The sequence below is a fragment of the Hemiscyllium ocellatum genome, chromosome 4 (assembly GCF_020745735.1).
Source record: "Hemiscyllium ocellatum isolate sHemOce1 chromosome 4, sHemOce1.pat.X.cur, whole genome shotgun sequence".
Lineage (NCBI taxonomy): Eukaryota > Metazoa > Chordata > Chondrichthyes > Orectolobiformes > Hemiscylliidae > Hemiscyllium > Hemiscyllium ocellatum.
Genome location: NC_083404.1, coordinates 83,613,150 through 83,636,540, shown reverse-complemented (window position 1 = coordinate 83,636,540; position 23,391 = coordinate 83,613,150). Strand labels below are relative to the sequence as shown.

The following is a 23,391-nucleotide window of genomic DNA, read 5'->3' as shown; positions in this document are numbered from 1 at the left end:
AAAAGATTGAGGGTCATAAACGAGGAAATTGAAGTTGGGCAGCAGTTAGATTTAAGGGTAGTTTAGGGTCTGGGCAGCTGAAGACACAGCAGCCGATGGTGGAGCAGTTCAGACTGGGGACATTCAGGAGGAGAAAGTGAGGGCTGCAGATGCTGGAGACCAGAGTTGAAAAATGTGGTGCTGGAAAAACACAGCAGGCCAGGCAGCATCCGAGGAGCAGGAGAATCGACGTTTCGGGCATAAGCCCTTCTTCAGGAATGATTTTAAATAGGTCAGGGTCTAGCGATAGAGGAGGCCAAGGACCTGCATGTCCTTGAAGGAGTGGGAGGGGGAGTTAAAGTGTTCTGCCACAGGGCAGTTGGGTTGGTTGGTGTGGGTGTCCCAGAGGTGCTCCCTGAAACGTTCTGCAAGTAGGCGGCCTATCTTCCCAATGTAGAGGAGACCATATCAGGTGCAACAGATACAGTAAATGATGTGTGTGGAGGTGCAGGTGAATTTGCAACGGATATGGAAGGATCCATTGGGGCCTTGGAGGGAGGTGAGGGGGGAGGTGTGGGGGCAAGTTTTGCACTTCTTGCAGTTGCAGGGAAAGGTGCCGGGAATGGAGGTTGGGTTGGTGGAGGGTGTGGACCTGACGAGGGAGTCACAGAGGGAATGGTCTCTCCAGAACGCTATAGGGGTGGGGAGGGAAATATATCCTTGGTGGTGGGGTCTGTTTGGAGGTGGCGGAATTCCTGAAGAAGGGCTTATGTCCGAAACGTCGATTCTCCTGCTCCTCGGATGCTGCCTGGCCTGCTGTGTTTTTCCAGCACCACATTTTTCAACGACATTCAGGAAGACAAAATTATAAGAATGCTTATGTGTGAAGCTAGTGGGGCTGGAGGGGATTGCAGTGGTGGGGCCAGGTATGAAATAATTCAAAGACAAGGATGAGAATTTTTAAATCGTGCATGGCTTGGGCACAGCCAAAGCAAATCATTGAGCACAGAGGTAATGGATGATTCTTGGTTCAAGAAAGGATGTCAACAAAATGTTGGATAAAATCAGGTTTCTGGAATGTAGCTTGTTGGAGCCCGGCCAGGAATGCTCAAGAATAGTAAAGTCTAAAAGGGCCAAAAGTATGAATGAAGGTTTAACAGCAGATGAACTGAAGTAGGAGCAGAGACAGACATTGTTACACAGGTAGAAAATAGGCAATATAGGTAATTGGGCAAATATATAGTGTGAATTGTGACATCAAATACAAGATCAAGGGTTTCAAGCAGACTAAATCAGCCTCACAAGATGATAAAAACAAGGACTGCAGATGCTGGAAACCAGATTCTAGATTAGAGTGGGGCTGGTTTCTCCCCACCCCCACCCTCCTTTCATTTATCTCTCCACCCTGCAGGCACTCTGCCTCTATTCCTGATGAAGGTCTTTTGCCCGAAACGTTGATTTTCCTGCTCCTCGGATGCTGCCTGAACCGCTGTGCTTTTCCAGCGCCACTCTAATCTAGAACCTCACAAGGATGGAGTCAGTAGCTAGCGATTGGAGTTTGCAATAGGCCCCAAAGATAATAGCCTTCACAATTCCTGGATGAGTACAGCTCCAACACCACTCAAGAAACTTGATACCATCTACAAGAAAGCAGTCCCCGTGATTGGCACCGCAACCACAAACATCAACATTACTCCCATCAATGATGTTCAGTAGCAGCAGTGCGCACCTTTCACTAGATGAACTGCAGAGATTCAAAGATCCCAAGACAGCACCTCCCAAACCCACAATCCCTACTATCTAGAAGGACAAGGGCAGCAGATAAATCAGAACACCATCACTTGCAAATACCCTAAGTCACTTTCACTATCTTGACTTGGTGATATGTTGCTGTTCCTTCAGTGTCACTGAGTAAAAATCTTTGAACTCCCGCCAAAAACATTGTGTGTCCACTAACGACAGATTATAGCAGTTCAAGAAGGGAGCTCATCACTACCTTCTCACGGGCAAATAGATGCACGCAATAAATGCTGGCCCAGCTAGTAACTCCTATGTCTCATGAGTGAATTTTTAAAAAATCATATCAGAATAAATTTCTGACCATCAAGTGCAAGATGTTGCGTTGTTACAGGCATACATCTGCAAATGTCCCAATAAAGATATCCAAATGAAACTCAATTAACAACATGTTTTCAGCAATCACAATCTGGTCATTTAAAGTTAACATAAAAGTGAAGTAAAGAGAGATAAATGCCATCTAACATATGACTGCACCTTGGGCATTGTGATGAGCAGATGTCCTGTGGTTTGGGATCTCTTGGCAGAACTGCTGTCAGGTTTTACTTCTTCTGGAAGCACCAGCTGAAACACCTAAATTAACATTGAAAACAATGCAATATACCGCACCAAAATCATCTGCTGTCATTATTTCAATTGAAATAAATTACAAACTAAGTTGCTTCATGAGATAATGTATGATTTGTTCCCGAACAAAGCTAATTAATAAGCATGGAATAGTATAAGAAGGCTTAACCTTACTTTTTAAAAAGTCTAAAGTATTTTGCTTTGGTGGAAAGATGGATATGATTTTCCATCAGAGACAAAACATAAAGTAATGCAATTTGATTCAACAAGAATCTTCTACACCAGTGGAGAGTGATAGCATAATGGCAGTGTTACTGGACTACAACAGCCTGAACTAATGTTTCGAGACAAGCATTCAAATCCCACCGCGTAGCCAGGGGAGTTTAAATTTGATTAAAATAAAGCTGGAATTTTTTGTTTAAAAGTGCTTGGCTTGATAATAATAATTATGGAACTATCAGATTGTCATAAAAACCAATTAGTCTCATTTTCACTAATATCTTACTTGGTCTGATTAACATGTGACTCTAGACCCACAAAAATGTAGTTAGCTCAAATGTTGGCTGTAGTGGTTTAACAAATTAAACAGTTGCATCAATCTGCTACAAAATGCAAATAAAATTAGACAGATGAATCAGCATTGACTTAAGCATCAAGGTGTAACAAAGTCACATGCTGCTCAATTGACCCTCTAAAATTATCCCCATTAAAATCTAGAGACTTGTGACAAAAGAGGAAAGCTGGCCTTAAGATTAGTCAAGCAACAACTTGACAGACATACTCATGGAATGATACTTTGCACACAATGATCCAGACAACACTACCCTTGTCGTCCCTGGGAAGACAGATTCATTAGAAGATAATAGTGCAGTAATCATACAGTCAGGCCAGAAATCCTGGGAGTTGTAAATATTGATCCAGGACCCATCCAGTCTCTTGGCATCAGTATAGAAAGAAAACCTCTTGCTGAGTGCACAGACCAAGCCCTCACCCCATCAGCTTATAAATCAGTACTCCTTCATGTTGTACACCACCTGAAAGAAGCACCGATAATCACAATGTAAAGCACATAATTTATTTTAGGTGTGGGATTTCCCAGAAGGGAAAAACAGTTTAAAACAAAAGTAATATTTAGAAATGAATATAACTAGGTACACTGGAGCTCCACTTTGAAGCAAGCAAGGTGAGTTGGATCAGTATGTGCCACTTGCAAATTTTACTGGTTTTTACTTCTGAAATCTCCATCAAAGCGAAGTACCATTACTGACGTCACTGGTTGATCCTGAAGGACATATGTCAAGGGCAATGAAAGATGAATAAGAGCTTAAATAAATGCTCCCTAGCCAGAAATACTCATCCCTATGAACACATTTAAAAAATCTGTCATTCTGACCCTATGACAGATGCAAGACAGCTAAAAAGGTGTGACCTAATTCTCACCAAGCTACCTGTTGCTGATGCATCTATTCTTTACAGCATGAACAGGAGTGACCACAGTAGGTACAAAGCTTCATCTTTATATTGAGGACATCCTCCATTGTGTTCAGTGATATTTCTACTGTGCAAACACATTTTGTCAACATGATTTATGAAGGGTAGGTCGTGCCTCACAAACCTTGTTGGGTTCTTTGAGAAGGTGACCCAACAGGTGAATGAGGATAAAGCAGTTGATGTGTTGTATGTGGATTTCAGTAAGGTGAGTGATAAGGTTCCCCATGGTAGGCTATTGCACAAAATATGGAGGCATGGGATTGAGGGTAATTTAGTGGTTTAGATGAGAAATTGGCTAGCTGAAAGACGACAGAGGGTGGTGGTTGATGGGAAATATTCATCCTGGAGTTCAGTTACTAGTGGGGATCTGTTTTGCATCCACTGCTGTTTGTCATTTTTATAAGTGACCTGGAAGCAAAGAAGGACGGGTTAATAAATTTGAGGATGACACGAAGGTCGGTAAAGTTGTGGATAGTGATGAAGAATGTTGTGGGTTACAGAGGGACATAGATAAGCTGCAGAGCAGGGCTGAGAGGTGGCAAATGGAGTTTAATGCAGAAAAGTGAGAGGTAATTCACTTTGGAAGAAGTAACAGGAATAAAGAGTACTGGGCTAATGGTAAGATTCTTGGTAGTGTAGATGAGCAGAGAGATCTCGGTATCCAGGTACATATATCCTTGAAAGATGCAACCCAGGTTGATAGGGTTGTTAAGAAGGCATACGGTGTGTTAGCTTTTATTGGTAGAGGGATTGAGTTTCGGAACCATGAGATCGTGCTGTAGCTGTACAAAACTCTGGTGTGGCCACATTTGGAGCATAGCAAACAGTTCTGGCCACCGCATTATAGGAAGGATGTGGAAGCTTTGGAAAGGGTTCAGAGGAGATTTATTAGGATGCTGCCTGGTCTGGAGGGAAGGTCTTACAAGGAAAGGCTGAGGGACTTGAGGCTGTTTTTGTTTGAGAGAAGGAGGTTGGGAGTGACTTAATTGAGACATATAAGATAATCAAAGGATTAGATAGGATTGACAGTGAGAGCCTTTTTCCTTGGATGGCGATGGCTAGCATGAGGGGGCATAGCTCTAAATTGAGAGGTGATAGACATAGGACAAATGTCAAACATAGTTTCTTTACTCAGAGTAGTAGGGGCATGGAACGCACTCCCTGCAACAAGGGTAGACTTGCCAAGTTTAAGGGCATTTAAATGGTCACTGGATAGGCATTTAGGTGAGAATGGAATAGTATAAGTTAGTTGGGCTTCAGATTTGTTCCACAGGTCAGTGCAACATTGAGGACCAAAGGGCCTGTAATTAGATTAGATTATTTACAGTGTGGAAACAGGCCCTTCAGCCCAACAAGTCCACTTTGATCTGTCGAAGCGCAACCCAGCCAGACCCATTCCCCTAAATTTACCCCTTCACCTAACATACGGGCAATTTTAACATGGCCAATTCACCTAACCTGCACATTTTTGGACTGTGGGAGGAAACCGGGGCACCTGGAGGAAACCCACACAGACACTGGGAGAATGTGCAAACTCCACACAGTCGCCTGAGGCAGGAATTGAGTCCGGGTCTCTGGCGCTGTGAGGCAGCAGTGCTAACCACTGTGCCACCGTGCCGCCCATTCCATGTTCTAAAAATGAGATTGGTTCATAGTAGATTGAGCTCAAAACTGGGCAACCATGAGACCCTGTGGGTTAATGGCTTTAGCAGGATTGTATTCAACTACATTCTACACTCTTATGGCCCAACATGTCACAAATGTAAAATTAAGGAGGGTACAAGGAACTGAACAGTGAAGTGCAGCAACTATGACAGAGGGAAGACTTTGGGAGCCTCATAGATCTCTCCCTGTAGATACTCTTATCGGCTGCAGGACAAGATGAGTCACTTATTAAGGTACTGGAAGAAGAAACTGACCTACCTGACACAGCAAGCCTGGAAGAAAATGGCAAAGGAGGTCACTAGCTGTGGGCTCTCTCCAAACCTGGATGCAGTTTTGTAAATGCATCAATGTTCTGTCAAGGTGAGATTTCCATGCCATGGGGATGGCCGCATGGTGAGACAATGGCTAGCACTGCTGTCTCACAGCACCAAGGACCCAGGTTCAATTCCAGCCTTGGGTGACAGTCTGTGTGGAGTTTGCACATTCTCCATGGCATGGATTTCCTTCCTAAGTTCAAAGATGTGCAGATTAAGTAGAATGGCCCTGCTAAATTGTCCCATAGAGTTCAGGGATGTGCAAGCTAGGTGTATTAGCCATGGTAAATGTCAGGTTACAGGGCTGGGGTGGGTTTGGGTAGGGATGCTCTTCTGAGGGTCAGTGCAGACTTAATGGGCTGAATGGCCTCTTTCTGCACTGTAGGGCTTCTATGATTGACTTTCTTCTCTAAAGCTTACATGTGGCATCGAATGACGATACTTAGCAAGGAATGATCACCAGTCTGTAGGTAAGGGCATCAGGAACCAGCATATCTCATCAGAAACATAACCAAATGTTTATGTCACTGATGATCTGCACAAGTGCCATGAGTGTTTCCATATGGAGGAGGCATTACATTATGAACCAATCAGCTACTACTTATATAGGTGTTCATTGATGATTGCAATGAACAATTGCAATTAGCAATCTTCAGATGCTGAAGCTTTCCATAAACAGCAAGACCTGGATAACTTCCAAAGCTGGGCTGATAAATGGCAACTAACATTCACATGACACAAGTGCTACATAATGGTCTAAAAGGAGAGAACCTAACCATCGCATCTTGAAAGCATTACCATTACTGAATTCTTCACTATCAACTTCCGGGAATTAGCATTGACCAGAAACTGAACTGGACCAGCCGTAGAAATACTGTAGCTGTGACAGCAAGTCAGAGTGTAACATTTCTGTGGTGAATAACTTACCACCTGATCCCACAAAGATGGTCCACAATCTAAAAAAGCAGATGTCAGAAATGTTATAGGATACTCTACACTGGCCTGGAGGAGTGCAGCTCCAACAGCACTCAAGAACAATGATCAGGATAAAACACCCTGCATGATTGGCACCTCAATTAACTCATTTAACCCCACCATTACAGAGGTGTGTCCCACTTACAGGATGCATTGCAACAATTCCCAAGCTCTGGAGACAGCACTTCCAAACCTTCAACCTCTATCACCTGGTAGGATAACAGTAGTAGATACATGGGTACATCACAACTTGCAAGTTGTATTACAAGACACACAACATCCTGACTTTGAAGTACATTAGCATTCCTCGACTGTCACTGGGTCAAAATCCTGGAACTCTCTCCCCAGCAGGGCACATGGACTGTAGTGGTTTAAGGCAGCTCACCACTATCTTGTCAAGAGCAATTAGGGATGGGCAATAAATGGCAGATGGCAGAATTTCAGCTCAACAAAACAAAATACTAACATTAAAAAAAAGCATACTGTGCCTAAGATGCTAATTTCCACAGATCTGTGAGAAGAACTTTCTGTGTATATGTATTTAAAGCATACATATTTTTATTTCAGCTTTATTGATTATACAACAGTGCAAACCAGGGCAATGTAATCAGTGCTAACCATTCATATCAGTCTAAAGGCAGGTAACAAAGTCTAGACAATATATCTGTGGAAAAACTGGACAAATACCTTGAAGAGGAACAGGTCTTTAGGTGTTATGAAACAGGAAGATGAAACAGTCTTTGGATTTATGGAGTCTTTGGATATCAAGGTTTTTACATTTCAGATGTACAATTGTATTATTGATTCTATTTTGTCTGTACTTCAGAAATCTATATGGTGGATACTGACCTTCCCTTTCACCATTACACAGACATATGTTGGTTGAACATCGATATCAAGCAGAGATGTGTCCATATATCTGCAAGTTAAATTTTTGAAAATTGATCAATATTGGCAATTCAATAAAGTGAATCCCACTTTTGTACATAGTTCACATAACTTCACCTTGCTGATCAGCTAATTGAATAGTATGCACTATACTGGTTTTGGAAAGAAAAAGCTAAATATTTCTAATGCAAAAGTAAAGCAGAGCATTTCTTTTGAAGAGAGAACTAACCTATTGCTTTGTATTATTGTATCTTTTGAAGTTTGATGAAAATTTGTATTATGACACTTGTGAGTAGATAAAAGAACAATGTTTCAATGCCAACTAATGACATTAACTTTGCCTTTTCATAAATTCCAGAACTTTTTCCCAGTATTGCATAACACAGGAGAAAAAACATAGAGCATTAAAAAAACGATTTTCTTTTCTCATTGTCTCTTTATCATACTTAAAGATATTGCAAATGGAAGAAAAAAAAGGTTGTCCGGCTGAAGGGCAACTATCATCCAATTGGTTAATGATTATTTGGGTTCTCCAATTTGCATAGGAAGGCACGGCAACACAAGGATGGACATGTTGGCTAACAAATGACTGACTGAGGGTAAGTCATGTTATGAAACCTTGATGAATACATTTAAATCACAGTTGGCAACCCTACCCAGTACACTGAATAGAGAAGGTGCTGAGATAAGTAGTGTGCAAAATTGTCAAGATACATAAAACCTTGAATGTGCATTGATATGCTTTTAGTTGTGATCCCTTTCTTGTTTCTGCAACTAACCAAAAGAGTGAAAATAAAATTGAAAACAACCACTAATTAAGCTATGACTCATTTTAGGCATTTATGAATGATTGTTTGACGACTGATACACATGAACACGCGGAAACCTATAATAACCTTAAAGTATGGATGTTAAAAAGACAATGGCAGGCTAGTGCCTGTGGTGCATTTAGGTGGTAGTTTATGCTTTCAGGATGTGAAACAAATCAGTAATGACTTTCTTTGTCATTCCTCAATTCTATGTGGATTTTTCTCCGTTCCTATATGTATTCTGGTATGGTACTGGTGGCTAGATACCACTACAGCCTCACCAGGCTAGCAATCCTCTGCTTCCCCTCCTTCTCTTTCTCCAAAAGCAAATATATTTGACAGTGAGAGCCACCCACCCTGTCTAAAAATATGAGAATGTGGGTAGCAAAGGACAACAAAAAAGCAAATGACAACACAATTGCCAAAAGAGTTAAAACAGGAAAATGAACAAACATTGTGTGTTTACAATAACAAATATTGTTATTTGGCACTTGAAATTTTCCATCTCTCCACCAGAGTGCTGAGCAGTTGTGAATGGTAGCTTTCTATAGTCATGAACGTGACATGATTTACTACAAACATGATGGAAATTATCAGACTGAGGCAAATGACCTCATGTCATTGCCAACTTTTGGCAGTGTAAAGGGAGCCATTGCTAAAACTTTGGCGATCCAAAGTATGGATACCTACCATTTCTGTACTTCCACCACATCACTAACACCCTAATATCAGGCAATTATGATCAGGAAATATCACCTAATACCACAAAACTATGTTAAATTAGCCTTCGAAAAAAGCTCCACAAAATCTAATTTTAGGTGGCTGAATTCTGATATTTTGAGATAGGTGTACAGTTGTATGTTGCAAAGCTAACCTGTATACAGCAAGATCCAAAATGAACTGATTAGTTTCTTCATCGTCAGTCAATAGGAAATCAATCCTGCAAAGAAAAACAAAAAAATTCATCATTAATTTCCAAGCATACTACTTTATTCAACCATATTATAGAGTAATATTTAATGGTCAAGACAAAATGACATTGATTGCAGCTTACAGGCCATAGATGTTCCCTAAACTAGTCTCTGAGTTTGCGCTTGGTCATTCCGGTTGCCAGCCATTTCAATTCTCCTTCCTACTCCCCTGATGACATGTCCATCCTGGGCCTCATCCACCGTCAAAATAAGATCTCATGCAAACTGGAGGAAGAAAACTTCATCTTCCACTTCGGGAGCTTACAATCATATGGCCTAACGTAGAATTCACCAGCGTTCAAATCTCCTCATCCCAGGTCCAGCCCTCCCTCTCTGCCCTTCTCCATTGACCTGACCTAACCTGCCCATCTTCCTTCCCACTGATCCTCTCCACCTTTTCCACTGACCAATCATAATCACCTCTTACCTGCATCCACCTATTGCCATTCTACCTACTTTTGTCTCTTGCCACTCCCTCCCTCTATTTATTTCTCAGTCCCCTTCCCTCTCCCCAGTCCTGGTGAAAGGCTCAGATCTGAAATGTTGACTCCTCTACTCCTCTGATGCTGCTTGACCTGCTATACTTTTGCTAGCTCCACACATTATCCACTCTGACTTTCCAGTAGCCAGAGCCCTCACTATCTCCCAGTTAGTTTCAATATGGCCTTGGGTGAGATATCACACCCAGTCATGCATTTCTCACCTCAATATTTATGCAAAGAAGATGTTGGGTGTTTATAAGGTGCATTGCATGGCAAGTGAGACTGAAGTACTCATCAAGTCTCTGGTAGCATATTCAAAGGCTATCTGGACTCTACTTCTATGACTATAAGCTGGGAACTCTCTTGCGTATTATGGTACTCCCTTCCAAACTTTGACCAGGATGACTCAGAAGAAAACTAAGCTTGTTCTCCCTTTAATGAAGAAAACTCTCGAGTGATGAGGGAGAGAAGGCTAGTCCTCTTCCAAGTTGATGGTAAGAAGAGTCCACTCCACCAGACCCTGGCAGTCTAGGCAGAGATAAAGTATGGGTCAGTGCTATCTTCACAGAATCACAGAATATCTACAGTGTGGAAACAGACCCTCCGACCCAACACGTCCATGCAGGAGAGTAACCTGCCCAGACCCATTCCTCTACCCTATATTTATCCCTGACTAATGTACCTAACCTATGCATCCCTGAACACTGTGGGCAATTTAGCATGGCCAATTCACCTAACCTACACATCTCTGGATTGCCAATGGGCACTGTAGACACCTGAAAAGATATCGTAGTACAACTGCCTAAGTCTTCCAAGTCAAAAGGAATAGACACAGAAGATCCCCACACATCAGCTACAGAAGGCAGGCATGTAACTAGAAGTAGCTAGATGGAGTAGATAAGAAAAGCATACTGAGCTACCTAGGTGGTAGTGGTGCTACTTCACTATAAATAAGTCACCACTTTCGTCAATATATTTTCAGTTGCACTGCTACAACATCTGCTGCAGTATTATTGTCACCATACGACCTGTGTAAGTCACACCCATCTAAGAGATGAGAAGCCTTTTTATACATCTCAAGACTGAAAGAAGTTATATTCGCCAAGCATTGCTCATCTCTCATAAATAATCAAGTTTTTGACTGCTGACAGCTTGATATGCCAGATATCTTTGAAGACTAACTTTGAGAAGACATTTCAGATTAAGGTGGAGGACACTAAACTGAAAGGCAGCATAAAGAGAAAGTGGTAAGACCAGGGCTGCATTAACACACCCCTCTTTAGCCCTTACATTTAGCTTATGAGTGAGAGATAATTTCATATACCTCTGATGTGGAGGTGTTGGTGTTGCACTGGGGTGAAATAAAGCTAAAAATCACAATACCAGGTTATAGTCCAACAGGTTTATTTGGAAGTACAAGCTTTCGGAGCGCTGTTCTTTTGTCAGATAGGTACCTAACAAAGGAGAAGCACTCTGAAAGCTTGTACTTCCAAATAAACCTGTTGGACTATAACCTAGTGTTGTGTGATTTTTAACTTCATATATCTCAATAGGGAAATGCTGTTTTTATATATGAGCTTCTCAAGGGAGCCCACTGACAGTTATGATTGTGAAGAGTGAAATCTACACTTTATGTAGTTCTTAGCCAGTTGCCAGCAGAGTTTTAAAAAGACTTCCAATGAAGGAACAGCTTAATTAAGAATCAGTTGAAACTAGTTTGTCATTATGTGAATCAGACAGGGTTCTGTCTTAGGAGCATAGAAAAGTAGCCAATTTTGGAGATCAGAAGATTAGACAGTTAAAATAGTTAAAAGTTACCAAAAATTCATAAAGAAAGAAAAATTAGATGCAAGAAAACTAGCTAGAAATATAACAGATAGTAAGAGCTTCCATACTTCTTTACTTAACAAAGTGGGTGTTGGTCCTCTAGAAAGTGAGATTAGAGAATTAATAATGGAAAACAAGGAAATGACAGATGAAATGAACAGGCATTTTCCATTACTCTTCACTATAGAGGATACAAGTAACATCTCTGATGCAGCAATAAATCAGAAATAGGAAATAGAGGGAAAACTCAGGAAAATCACCATCAAGGAGAGGCACTGAGTAATCTGTTGGGGCAGTGGGCAAACAGGAGTCCAGGTCCTGATGGACTTCATTCTACAGTCTTAAAAGAAGTGGCCACACCTCATCACTTTGGTGACTCAGTTGTATGGCGTTAGAATAGTACGAGCCCTTTGGATCACAATATTGTGCTGATCCATTAAGATCAAACTAACCTACATACCCTTCAATTTACTATCATCCATGTGCCTATCCAAGGTGTGCCTTACATGTCCCTAATATATCTGACTTTGCTATCATTACTGGCAGTGCATTCTACATATTCACCACTCTCTGTGTAAAGAGCCAACCTGTGACGTCTCTCCTAAATCTTCCTTCAATCATCTTAAAATTATGTCCCTGCATGATAGCCATTTCCACCCTGGGAAAAAGTCTCTGGCTATCCACTCTCTCTATGCCTTTCATCACCTTGTACACTTCTGTCACGTTGTCTCTCATCTTTCTTTGTTCCAATGAGAAAAACCCTAGCTCCTTCAAGCTTTCTTCATTAGACATGCCCTCCAGTCTAGGCAGCAGCATCCTGGTAAATGTCCTCTACGTCCTCTCTAAAGCTTCCACATCCTTCTTGTAATTAGGCAACCGGAACTGAACACAATATTCCAAGTGTGATCTAACCAGGGCCTTATAGAGCTGCAGCATAACCTTGTGGCTCTTAAACTCAATCCCCTGCTAATTGAAAGAAACCATACTGTATGCTGGCTTAACAACCCTCTCAACTTGGGTGACAATTTTGAGGATTCTATGTATATGGACCCTGAGATCCCTCTGTTGCTCCACACTACCAAGAATCCTGCCTTTGACCTTGTAATCTGCATTCAAATTTGGCCATTCACACACTTTTCCAGTTGAACCCCATCTGCTACGTCTCTGCCCAACCCCAGCTCTGCATCCTGTCAATGTCCTGTCAAATCCTAGCTCCAAGGTTTAGTGCTTCCAATTGGGCCTGTTGGACTATGGCCTGGTGTTTTGTGATTTTTAACTTTGTACACTCCAGTCCAACACTGGCATCTCAAAATCAGACCTATCTTGAGACGTGAGGGGTCACACACCACCAGGTTATAGTTCAACAGGTTTTTTGGGGGGCACTAGCTTTCAGAGCGCTGCTCCTTCATCTGGTGATTGTGGAGAATGTCTTGAGAGTGTAATTTGGGGAAGTTCTGGGATTTATATTTCAAAGAACAGAAACCAGCATATCCCATTATAAAAGATGAAAGTTTTAATCAAAGATTGTTTATTGTATGTCATCTCCTTCACTCTGGACTCCTTTGGCCATGAATTCTGTGAGTATGATCTTAACCTCCACAACCACCTGATGAAGGAGCAGTGCTTCAAAAGCTAGTGCTTCCAATTAAACCTTTTGGACTATAACCTGGTGTTGTGTGATTTTAAACTTTTGCTTTTCCAAATAATCATAAATGCTGTCCCTCAGAATCCTCTCCAAAAATTTGCCCACCACTGATATAAGACTGACTGGTCTGTAATTTCCAGGGTTACCCCTATTCCCTTTCTTGAATAAGGGAATAACATTTGCCACCCTCCAGTCATCTGGTACTACTCCAGTGGATGGTGAGGTCACAAAGGTCATCGCCAAAGGCACAGCAATCTCTTTCAGTATATCCTATCTGGCCCAGGGGACCTATCTATCCTCATATTTTTCAAAATTTCTAGCACATCCTCCTTCTTAACATCAACTTGTTTGAGCATATCAGCCTCTTTCATGCTGTCCTCACAAATGACGAAGTTCCTCTCAGTAGTGAATACTGAAGCAAACTATTTATTAAGGACTTCCCCAACATCCTCCATCTCCACACACAAGTTCCCTCCACTATCCCTGACTGGCCCTACCCTCACTCTGGCCATCCTCTTCTTCCTCACATAAGTGTAGAACGCTTTGTGGTTTTCCTCAAACCCACCTGCCAAGGCTTTTTCATGCCGCCTTCTCGCTCTTCTGTGTGGGTAGTGAGGGATAATAACCTGGTGTTGTGCGATTTTAAACTTTATGCTTTTTCAAATAATCATAAACGCTGTCTCTCAGAATCCTCTCCAATAATTTGCCCACCACTGATATGAGACTGGTCTGTAATTTCCGGGGTTACCCCTATTCCTTTTCTTGAATAAGGGAATAATATTTGCCACCCTCCAGTCATCTGGGACTATTCCAGCACCACATTCTCGACTCTGATCTCCAGCATCTGCAGTACTCACTTTCTCCATGTCTCCATTTAGCCAGGCACTAAAATTAGAGTGTTAAGCTAATAAAGGAGTAGGAAGACTGAAGCAATTAACAAATGAGTAAGTGGCATCTTTTGTAATTGGACAGGTTAAATCAATGGGTGAAATCACACTCGATAGACATTTTAATTTAAAGAGAGTGTAAGCAAGGATTTCCAAAGCAACAATAGTGTAGAAATAATCAGACAATCCAAACCGTCATTGCAGCACTTGCTAGTGAGACACCACACAATACGGGTTCAGGTATGACCATTGGTGGTAGTCACTTGGCGATCACACTTCAAATACCTTCATCATCTGCTTTATCATGCTCTGCTCTAAGAAGAACTACTCTAGCTTTTCCAGCTAATCCATATAACTGTAACCCCTCATTCCAGGAATAACTCTTGTAAAAAAATCTCCCTTTTAAAGCTTTCACATTTTTCCTAAAGAACACTGCCCAGAACTACCATTCTATTCCAGCTAAGGTCAAACTTGTGTTTTACAAATTTAACTGGAGTTATATTCATGCTTTCATTTATAAAGCACATACATCCAATTTGCTTAATGGATTACTTTAACTTAACCCTGCAACTTCTGAAATTTGAACATGAATCCCACCTGGTCTATATCTTGCATTGTCTTTAACATTTTTCCATATTCTGTATATTGTCGCTCTTTATTTTCCCAACTAAAATGCATTACTTCGAGGTCTGTTAACATTACTATGTATATTGTATCTCCAAATAGTGGCACTTTTCAAAATTGTGCCCACAATTCTAAATGATTAATTTATGTTGAAACAGCAGGGTTAATTATGGATCCTTGAAGAATCATAGAATCCCTAAAATGTAGAAACAGGCCTTTAGGCCCAACACATCCACACCGACCCTCTGAAGAGTAACCCACCAGACCCATTTCCCTACCCTATTACCCTATACTTACACCAGACCCACAATCCCTGAACACGATAGACAATTTAGCATGGCCAATTCACTTAACCTGCACATCTTTGGAATGTGGGAGGAAACTAGAAACCCACACAGACACAGGGAGAATGTTCAAACTCCACACAGACAGTTACCCAAGGTTGGTATCAAACCTGGGTCCCTGGCACTGTGAGACAGCCATGCTAACCACTCAGCCACCATGTCACCCAACTCATCTGCCTGGAACAAGGCGGTTTCTGCCTGGTTTCGAACTGGACACCTTTCGTGTCTAGATTAGAGTAGTGCTGGAAAAGCACAGCAGGTCAGGCAGCATCCGACGAGCATGGAAAATCGACATTTCAGGCAAAAGCCCTTCATCAGGAATGAGGCCAAGTTAACATGATAACCACTACACTACCAAAACAAATTTTCATCTATTTTGCGACAGCCCTTTTTATCCCATGAGCTTTAATTTTGAGAACCAGTTGTGAAGAACTGCTAAAAACTCTTTGAATCAAAAAACATCTGACAATTATAAAATATTTTAAAAAACCTTGCCTTTTAAAATCTGAAACTTTCCTTGCATAAAATAAGAGGAGAAATTTGTTTCCATTCATAGTAATGTCTACTCTGCCTGTCTGCCTCAGAATGAAAACAAATGGATTGCCTTCCTAAGGCTTCAAGCTATCTATCCAGCAGGTTGACAGCTAAATTGAATTACAACAGTAAATGAAAAAAGAATTGCAGAATGAGTTTCTAATGTCTACATAATTTTAAGATTGCTTTTAATTATGTCAGATATATAATCTATGTTGTAGCAGAAGAATGATCAAGTTACATACTTGGGTTCATTAACATTCAGGACCCGTCCCTCAGAGGTGATGTGTATTCGCTGTGGCTTTTGTTTACCTTGATTTCTGCAACAATAAATTCAAAAGAAGTGCTTACATATAATTAAATAAGCAAAAATTTAACATTTATTTTTAAATTCCAGAACATAGACTTTAGTCACTGATTTCTTCTCTTTCAGACAAATGTGCACTATTTTACAGGAGCTGACAGTCTATACCTCACGGAGATGTTAATTCATTTCCAGGAACAGTACACAACAAAAGGAAATGTGAAAGAAAATCGTAATTCCACAAATAGTTGCAGAACAATCACACTGTTACATCTGAAGTCACAGCCTATTGCAGCTATATAACTAGGGATGCTTTCATCACTTCAGCCTTATGGATGAGCATTTGGGTTTTTTGTTTAATTTTGAATGTGGGCCTTTTTGACAAAGCCAGCATTTATTATCTTTCCCTAACTGGACTTGAGGAAGTGGTGGTTCAGTCCATATAATCACTGTTGTAATTTCGAAAACAAAAGAGCCAATTTACACACAGCAAAATTCCACAACGAACATTGAGAATAATCTCAAATTAATTCAATAAATTAAAACGTTGATTGAGGGATAAGTATTTGCCAGATTACCAAGGAGAATTCTTGAAATATTCTTCAAATTGTGCCACATGATCTTTTACATCCATCTGTGACAGCAAACAGGGCTTTTGACTAATGTCACAACTGGAAGATGGCACCTCGGATGATGCCACAGTATTGCAGAGAGTGGGTCAGCCTGTTTGTGTGTTCAGGTCTCCACAGTGGCTTGCAAATCTATAACCCCTAACTCAATAGCAGAACTTATAAACTTAATGGTAAGGTCCTAAGGAGTGCTGCTGAACAAAAAATACCTTGGAGTTCAGATTCATAGCCCCTTGAAAGTAGAGTCGCAGGTAGATAGGATTGTGAAGAAGGCATTTGGCATGCTTTCCTTTATTGGTCAGAGCACTGAGTATAGGAGTTGGGAGGGCATGTTGCAGCTGTACAAGACATTTGTTCAGCCACTTTTAGAATGTTGTGTGCAATTCTGGTCTCCATCCTATTGGAAGGATGTTGTGAAACTTGAAAGGGTTCAGAAAAGATTTACAAGGATATTGCCAGAGTTGGAGGATTTGAGCTATAGGGAGGGGTTGAATAGATTGGGGCTGTTTTCCCTGGAACGTCGGAGGCGGAGGGTGACCTTATAGAGGTTTATAAAATCATGAGGGGCATGGATAGGATAAATAAACAAAGTCTTTTCCCTGGGGTGGGGAAATCCAGAACTGGAGGGCATAGGTTTAAGGTGAGAGGGGAAAGATATAAAAGAGACCTAAGGGGCAACTTTTTCACGCAGATGGTGGTATGTGTATGGAATGAGCTGCCAGAGGAAGTGGTGGAGACTAGTGCAATTACAACATTTAAAAGGCATCAGGATGGGTGTGTGAATAGGAAGGGTTTGGAGGGATATAGGGCCGGTGTTGGCAAGCGGGACTAGATTAGGTTGGGATATCAGGTTGGCATGGACAAGTTGGACCGAAGGGTCTGTTTCCATGTTCATAGAGTCATCTCTATGACTCTAAGTGTTGGCAAATAATTTAGTAAACTCTATCAAATACTCAAATAATTATACAAATGCGCTTTCTTAAAAGGCAATTAGACAGGAATTAACACCTTAAAGCCTGGCTGATTTTTCTTAAAAATCAAGCATGAGTCCAATAATAATTTCTCCATTATCAACTAATGCTACATTGATCAGCTATTGCAACATGGGAAGTAATGGGCCGGGGTGGGGTTCACTATTCTATCTCATAGTACAATTTCTTATGGAACTATAACAAAATTTTACAGATTACCTTTTTCAAAATCAGTTCCAAAAGTATATATTGAGGTTTTAAACAATATTAAAGACAGATAATCATTTAAATTATTTGATAGAGTCTGCATTATTAGTGTTCTGAAGTTATTATGTACACCATAATAAAATTGTTACAATAATAGATACTGCTTCTGGTATGAAACTATTCATGTAAACATTCACTTAATAGCAGAAACAAGTGACTACAATGCAATATTGTTTAATGATTGGCTGCCTAATTCTAAAAAATATTTTATGCAACTGCGTCAATCTTGGATAAACAGTATTTATTTATACTGGGAGGATGCTTCAGTAATCTCATGCAGACATAACAACATAGAAAAATATCTGGGAATGGCAATGACTAAATAATCCCACTGCCACCTCCAAATTAACAAGTTTTGTTGAAAAGTATTCAACAACCACAAATATAGTTGGGAAAAAGATACAAAAAGATATGAAAACATAATTTAAATGTCAGTAGTGTGTTTGAATAATGAAAAGTTTTCTCTGGTTCTAAAATAGGATAGGTAAACATATAAGCTAACGATGAACTTCCAATCGAGATGGAGTAAATGCTTTTAAGAAGCATTCATGAAAACAAAACATTTGAAAAAGGATAGTTCGTAAAGAAAATGTGGTTCTCCTTAAGATTCAGAAACAAAGTTACAAAAAAAGGTCAGAAAGATAGATAGGACACAGAACTGTACAGTACAGGAACGGGCCCTTCGGCTCATGATGCTGTGCTAAACATGACGCCAATCTAACTAATACTTTTTGTCTGCCTTTAGTTCATATCCTTCCATTCCTTGCATATTCAGGACCTCACTTACCTCGATTAAACCCTGTTAAATGCCATTTCTCCGTCCATAAGTTCAGCTGATCTAAATTCCAAAGTATCCTTTGACAAACCTTCGAGACTATCCATAACCCCACCGATCTTTGTATTGCCTGCAAACTTAGTAACCCATCCATCTACGTTTTCATCCAAGTCATTTATATATATCACAAACAGCGAAGATCCCAATCTGGATCCCTGCAGAATACCATTAGTCACAGACCTCCAGGCTGAAAAAACACCCTTCTACCACTACCTTCCACCTTTGATGAACATGCCAATTCTGAATCCATGCAGCCAAGTCACCGTGCATCTCATGCAACTTAATCTTCTGGATAAGCCTACCTACTTTTTGAAAACCTTACTAAAATACATGTAGACAACGTCCACTGCTCCACTCTCATTAATCACCTTCGTCACCGCCTCAAAAAATTCAATCAGGTTAGTAAGACATGAGTTGCCCTGCAGAAAGCCATGCTGACTGTCCCTAATTATGTCATGCTTTTCCAAATGCGTGTAAATTCTATCCCTAACAATTCTCTCCAATAGGGTAAAAAATGAGGTCTGCAGATGCTGGAGATCACAGCTGAAAATGTGTTGCTGGTTAAAGCACAGCAGGTTAGGCAGCATCCAAGGAATAGGAAATTCGACGTTTCGGGCATAAGCTCTTCATCAGGAATTCTCTCCAATAGCTTCCCAACCAGTGATATGAGACTCCCTAATCTACAGTTTACTGGATTATCCCTATTTCCCTTCTTGAACAGAGGAACAGTCTCCTAGCAAGTATACAATGAACTTGGTCAAGGTCCCAGCAATCTCCTCTCTTGCCTCTCTCAATAACCTAGAGTAGATATAATCAGGCCCTGGGGACTTATCCATCTTAATACTCTTCAAGAGATCCAACACTACTTCTTTGTTGTACTCAAAATGCCCTAGCAATTTAGCATTCTCCACACTAGGCTCACTATCCTAATAAGGATACCTATGTCAGGCTTCTACTTATTGAGTATAGTATTCAACACTATAATCCCAATCAAATGAATCTCCAAACTCAGAAACCTAGGTTGTGACTCTGCCTTCTGCAATGGCATTCCTGATGAAGGACTTTTGCCCAAAATGTCAATTTTCTTGCTCCTTGGATGCTGCCTGACCTGCTGTGCTTTTCCAGCACCACTCTAATCTTGACTCTAATCTCCAGCATCTGCAGTCCTCACTTCTATCTGCTTCTGTAACTGGAACCTCAGCTTCCTGACCCACAGATTACAATTAGTGAAGATAGACAACAGCACCTCCTCCACGATAATCTTCAACAACAGCACCCTGCAAGGATGGGTACTCAGCCCCTCCACTGTAATCCCCGTACACTCAAGACCGTGACACCAAATTTCACGTGAACGCCACCTACAAAATCACAGACGACACCACTGCTGTAGGTTGGATATCAAACAATGACGAGTCAGATTATAGGAAGGAGATAGAATGCTTGGTGTCATGATGCAAAAGTAACAATCTCTCCCTCAATGTCAGAAAAATTAAAGAACTGATCATCGACTTCAGGAAGAAAGGAAGAGAACATGCCCCTATATACATCAATGGAGATGAGGTAGAGAGGATTGAGAGCATCAAGTTTCTGGGAGTGACGATAACCAACAATCTGTTCTGGTCCTCTCAAGAACATGCTACAGTAAGGAGGGCCTTCTTCCTCAGGAGGCTAAGGAAATTCGGTATATCATTAGGATCCTCAACAACTTTTACAGATGCACCACGGAAAATACTATCGGAGTGCATCATAGCTTCGTATGGCAACTGCTCTGCCCAAGACCATAAGAAACTACTGAAAGTTGTGAACATAGCCCAGACCATCATGGAAGCTAACCTGTCATCCATGGACTCTTACTTACACTTCCCACTGCCACAGAAAGGCATCCAGTATCACCAAAGACCCCTCCCAGTTATAGTCTTTTCCATCCTTCTCCATCAGGCATAAGATACAGAAGCTTAAACACACGTATCAACAGATTGAAGAATAGCATCTTCCCCAGTTATTAATCTGTTGAATGGACCTTTCTAATTTCAAATCTAATGTTGTGCTTTTGTGCATCTCTTGCACAGATGCAAACTTGTATGACTCACTCTGTCTAAACACCCTATGATCTATTTGTCCTTGTACATTATGATGCGCCTGTTCTGCATGCAAATAGAAACTTTTCACTGTACTTAGGTACATCATAACAATAAATCAAATCAAACTATCTTCCATATCCTTTCCATGGGTGAATACTGATGCAAAGTACTCATTTGAATCCTGCCCACATCCTCTGCCTCAAAGCACAAATTGCCTCCTTTTTCTTTGAGTACAGTCATACCTGACTCCTGCTCCAGCGTCTGATATCCCTATTGTTCTACAATATGATGAAGATGCTTTGCATTTAATATTGTTTAGAGGACTTACATTTTGAAGTCTAAACCTTTCCTATCCATGTATTTGTCCTAACTTCACCTTCATTATCCTCTTGTTTTTAATATATGTGTAGAATGCTTTGAGATTCTCTTTAACCCTACCTGCCAAGGTCATTTCATGGCCACCTTCTTGCTCTCCTAATTCCCTGCTTCAGTTCTGTTCTGCTTTCTTCATATTCCTCAAGGGCCTTATCCAATTTTAGCTTCCTAAACCTTAAATGTGTTTCTTTTCTTTCAATTAAATTCACAATCTTTCTTGTTATTCAAGGGTCCCTTACCTTGCTTTCCTTGTCCTTCCTCCTTCAGGACATGCTGGTCCTGAATTTTGATCAGTTGGACTTTAAACAACTTCCACATATCATATGTGGCAATGCCTGATAGCAGCTTCTCTGGATTAATACTCCCTAGCTCCGACGTAACTTTCCCTCCTCCAATTTAGTACCCTCCCACAAGAGTCTGACTTATCTTTATTCATAGTTATCTTAAAGTTTAAGGAATTGTGATCACTGTTTCCAAAATGCGCTCCCACTGCAAGGTCAGTCACCTGGTCAGGTTCATTAGCCAATACAAGTTCCAGTATGGCCTATCCTCTAATTGGACCATCCACAAATTGTCCCAAAATATTTGGATTTCTTCAAAAGAAAACTAAAAACAGAATTCACCAAGGAACTTTCTGACCTTTACATCCTCCCTGTGCCCTAGTGAGCTGATTTTACTCCAGTTAATGAAAGACAATCACTTTCGGATCAGGTAGACATATGGAAATTAAAATATTCTAGTGATTTTTGAAATAACAGATTTCAGAAAAAATATGTTCAAATCTATTTCTAAAATCTTGGATAAAGCACCATAAATTAAGAACTGGAATAACTATTTGAAATAAAAATATGTTTATTAATTATAATGTTACTTGTCCTTGTCTTTCAGCTTCCGCATCTTCTCAATATGTCTATGGACCTCCAACCTAGATTCTGGAGTGTACTCTGTAGGTTCGTTCCAAAATTTTCTGTTCATTTCATCTTCATCTATATTCTTTTCTCCTTTATCCTCTTTGTCAGTAGTGTTATATTTCTTGTTCTCGGTTTTCTGCCCAGGGTCAGGTCTAACCAAAAAGGGAAATGGGAGACAATGAATCAACACCAAAAGAGACTTCAAAAATAAGAACATTTGAAACCATCAATTTACATATTGTTTTGTTGATAAAATATGGACATTTGACTATAGTCTAATAATCTGGCATTTGAACAGAAAAGTTACTGGTGATACAGGCTATTCAAAGTCAATCAGGAATTTAAAGCACTGTTATGGAGTCATAGAGATGTACAGCATGGAAACAGACCCTTCGGTCCAACCCGTCCATGCCGACCAGATATCCCAACCCAATCTAGTCCCACCTGCCAGCACCCGGCCCATATCCCTCCAAATCCTTCCTATTCATATACCCATCCAAATGCATCTTAAATGTTGCAATTGTAACCAGCTTCCACCACTTCCTCTGGCAGCTCATTCCATCACATACCACCCTCTGCGTGAAAAGATTGCCCCTTAGGTCTCTTATATATCTTTCCCCTCTCACTCTAAATCTATGCCCTCTAGATATTGGACTCCCCGACCCCAGGGAAAAGACTTTGTCTATTTACCATATCCATCCCCTCATAATTTTGTTAACCTCTATAAGGTCACCCCTCAGTCTCCGATGCTCCAGGAAAAACAGCCCCAGCCTGTTCAGTCTCTCCTGTGGCTCAAATCCTCCAACCCTGGCAACATCCTTGTAAATCTTTTCTGAACTCTTTCAAGTTTCACAACATCTTTCCGATAGGAAGGAGACCAGAATTGCACGCAATATTCCAACAGTGGCCGAACCAATGTCCTTTACAGCTGCAACATGGCCTCTCAAATCATGTACTCAATACTCTGACCAATAAGCCATGGTTTGACTTTGAAAATCATTTTTATACTTGGAGGAAAAAAATCTTGTGAATGGATGTTAAAGCAATGGGTAGAGGAAGGGGGTGGACTGCTTGCCCACACACATTCCACCCCCCCCCACCCTGAATCCCCCCATCATTTAGGGGATTGCCATTAACCCAGAAACATATCATGCTCACAACAACAGCAGATTAGTAACTGCAAATTCAGCAGAAAGTAACTCACACCCTGACTTCCCCA

The 23,391-nt window shown here is 40.8% G+C and overlaps 1 protein-coding gene across 1 annotated transcript in view; it reads right to left on the bottom strand.

The window, feature by feature from the left end:
* The window catches only part of dnaaf11 (dynein axonemal assembly factor 11), a 73,063-nt gene that overhangs the window by 22,920 nt on the left and 26,752 nt on the right, over positions 1–23,391 (bottom strand). The window contains exons 6-10 of the mRNA XM_060823551.1: positions 22,133–22,324; positions 16,045–16,119; positions 9,360–9,425; positions 7,638–7,707; positions 2,254–2,349 (exon numbers count right to left, since the gene is read on the bottom strand). Of these exons, the coding sequence (XP_060679534.1) occupies positions 2,254–2,349; positions 7,638–7,707; positions 9,360–9,425; positions 16,045–16,119; positions 22,133–22,324 (499 nt within the window). The remainder of the gene's footprint in view (positions 1–2,253; positions 2,350–7,637; positions 7,708–9,359; positions 9,426–16,044; positions 16,120–22,132; positions 22,325–23,391) is intronic.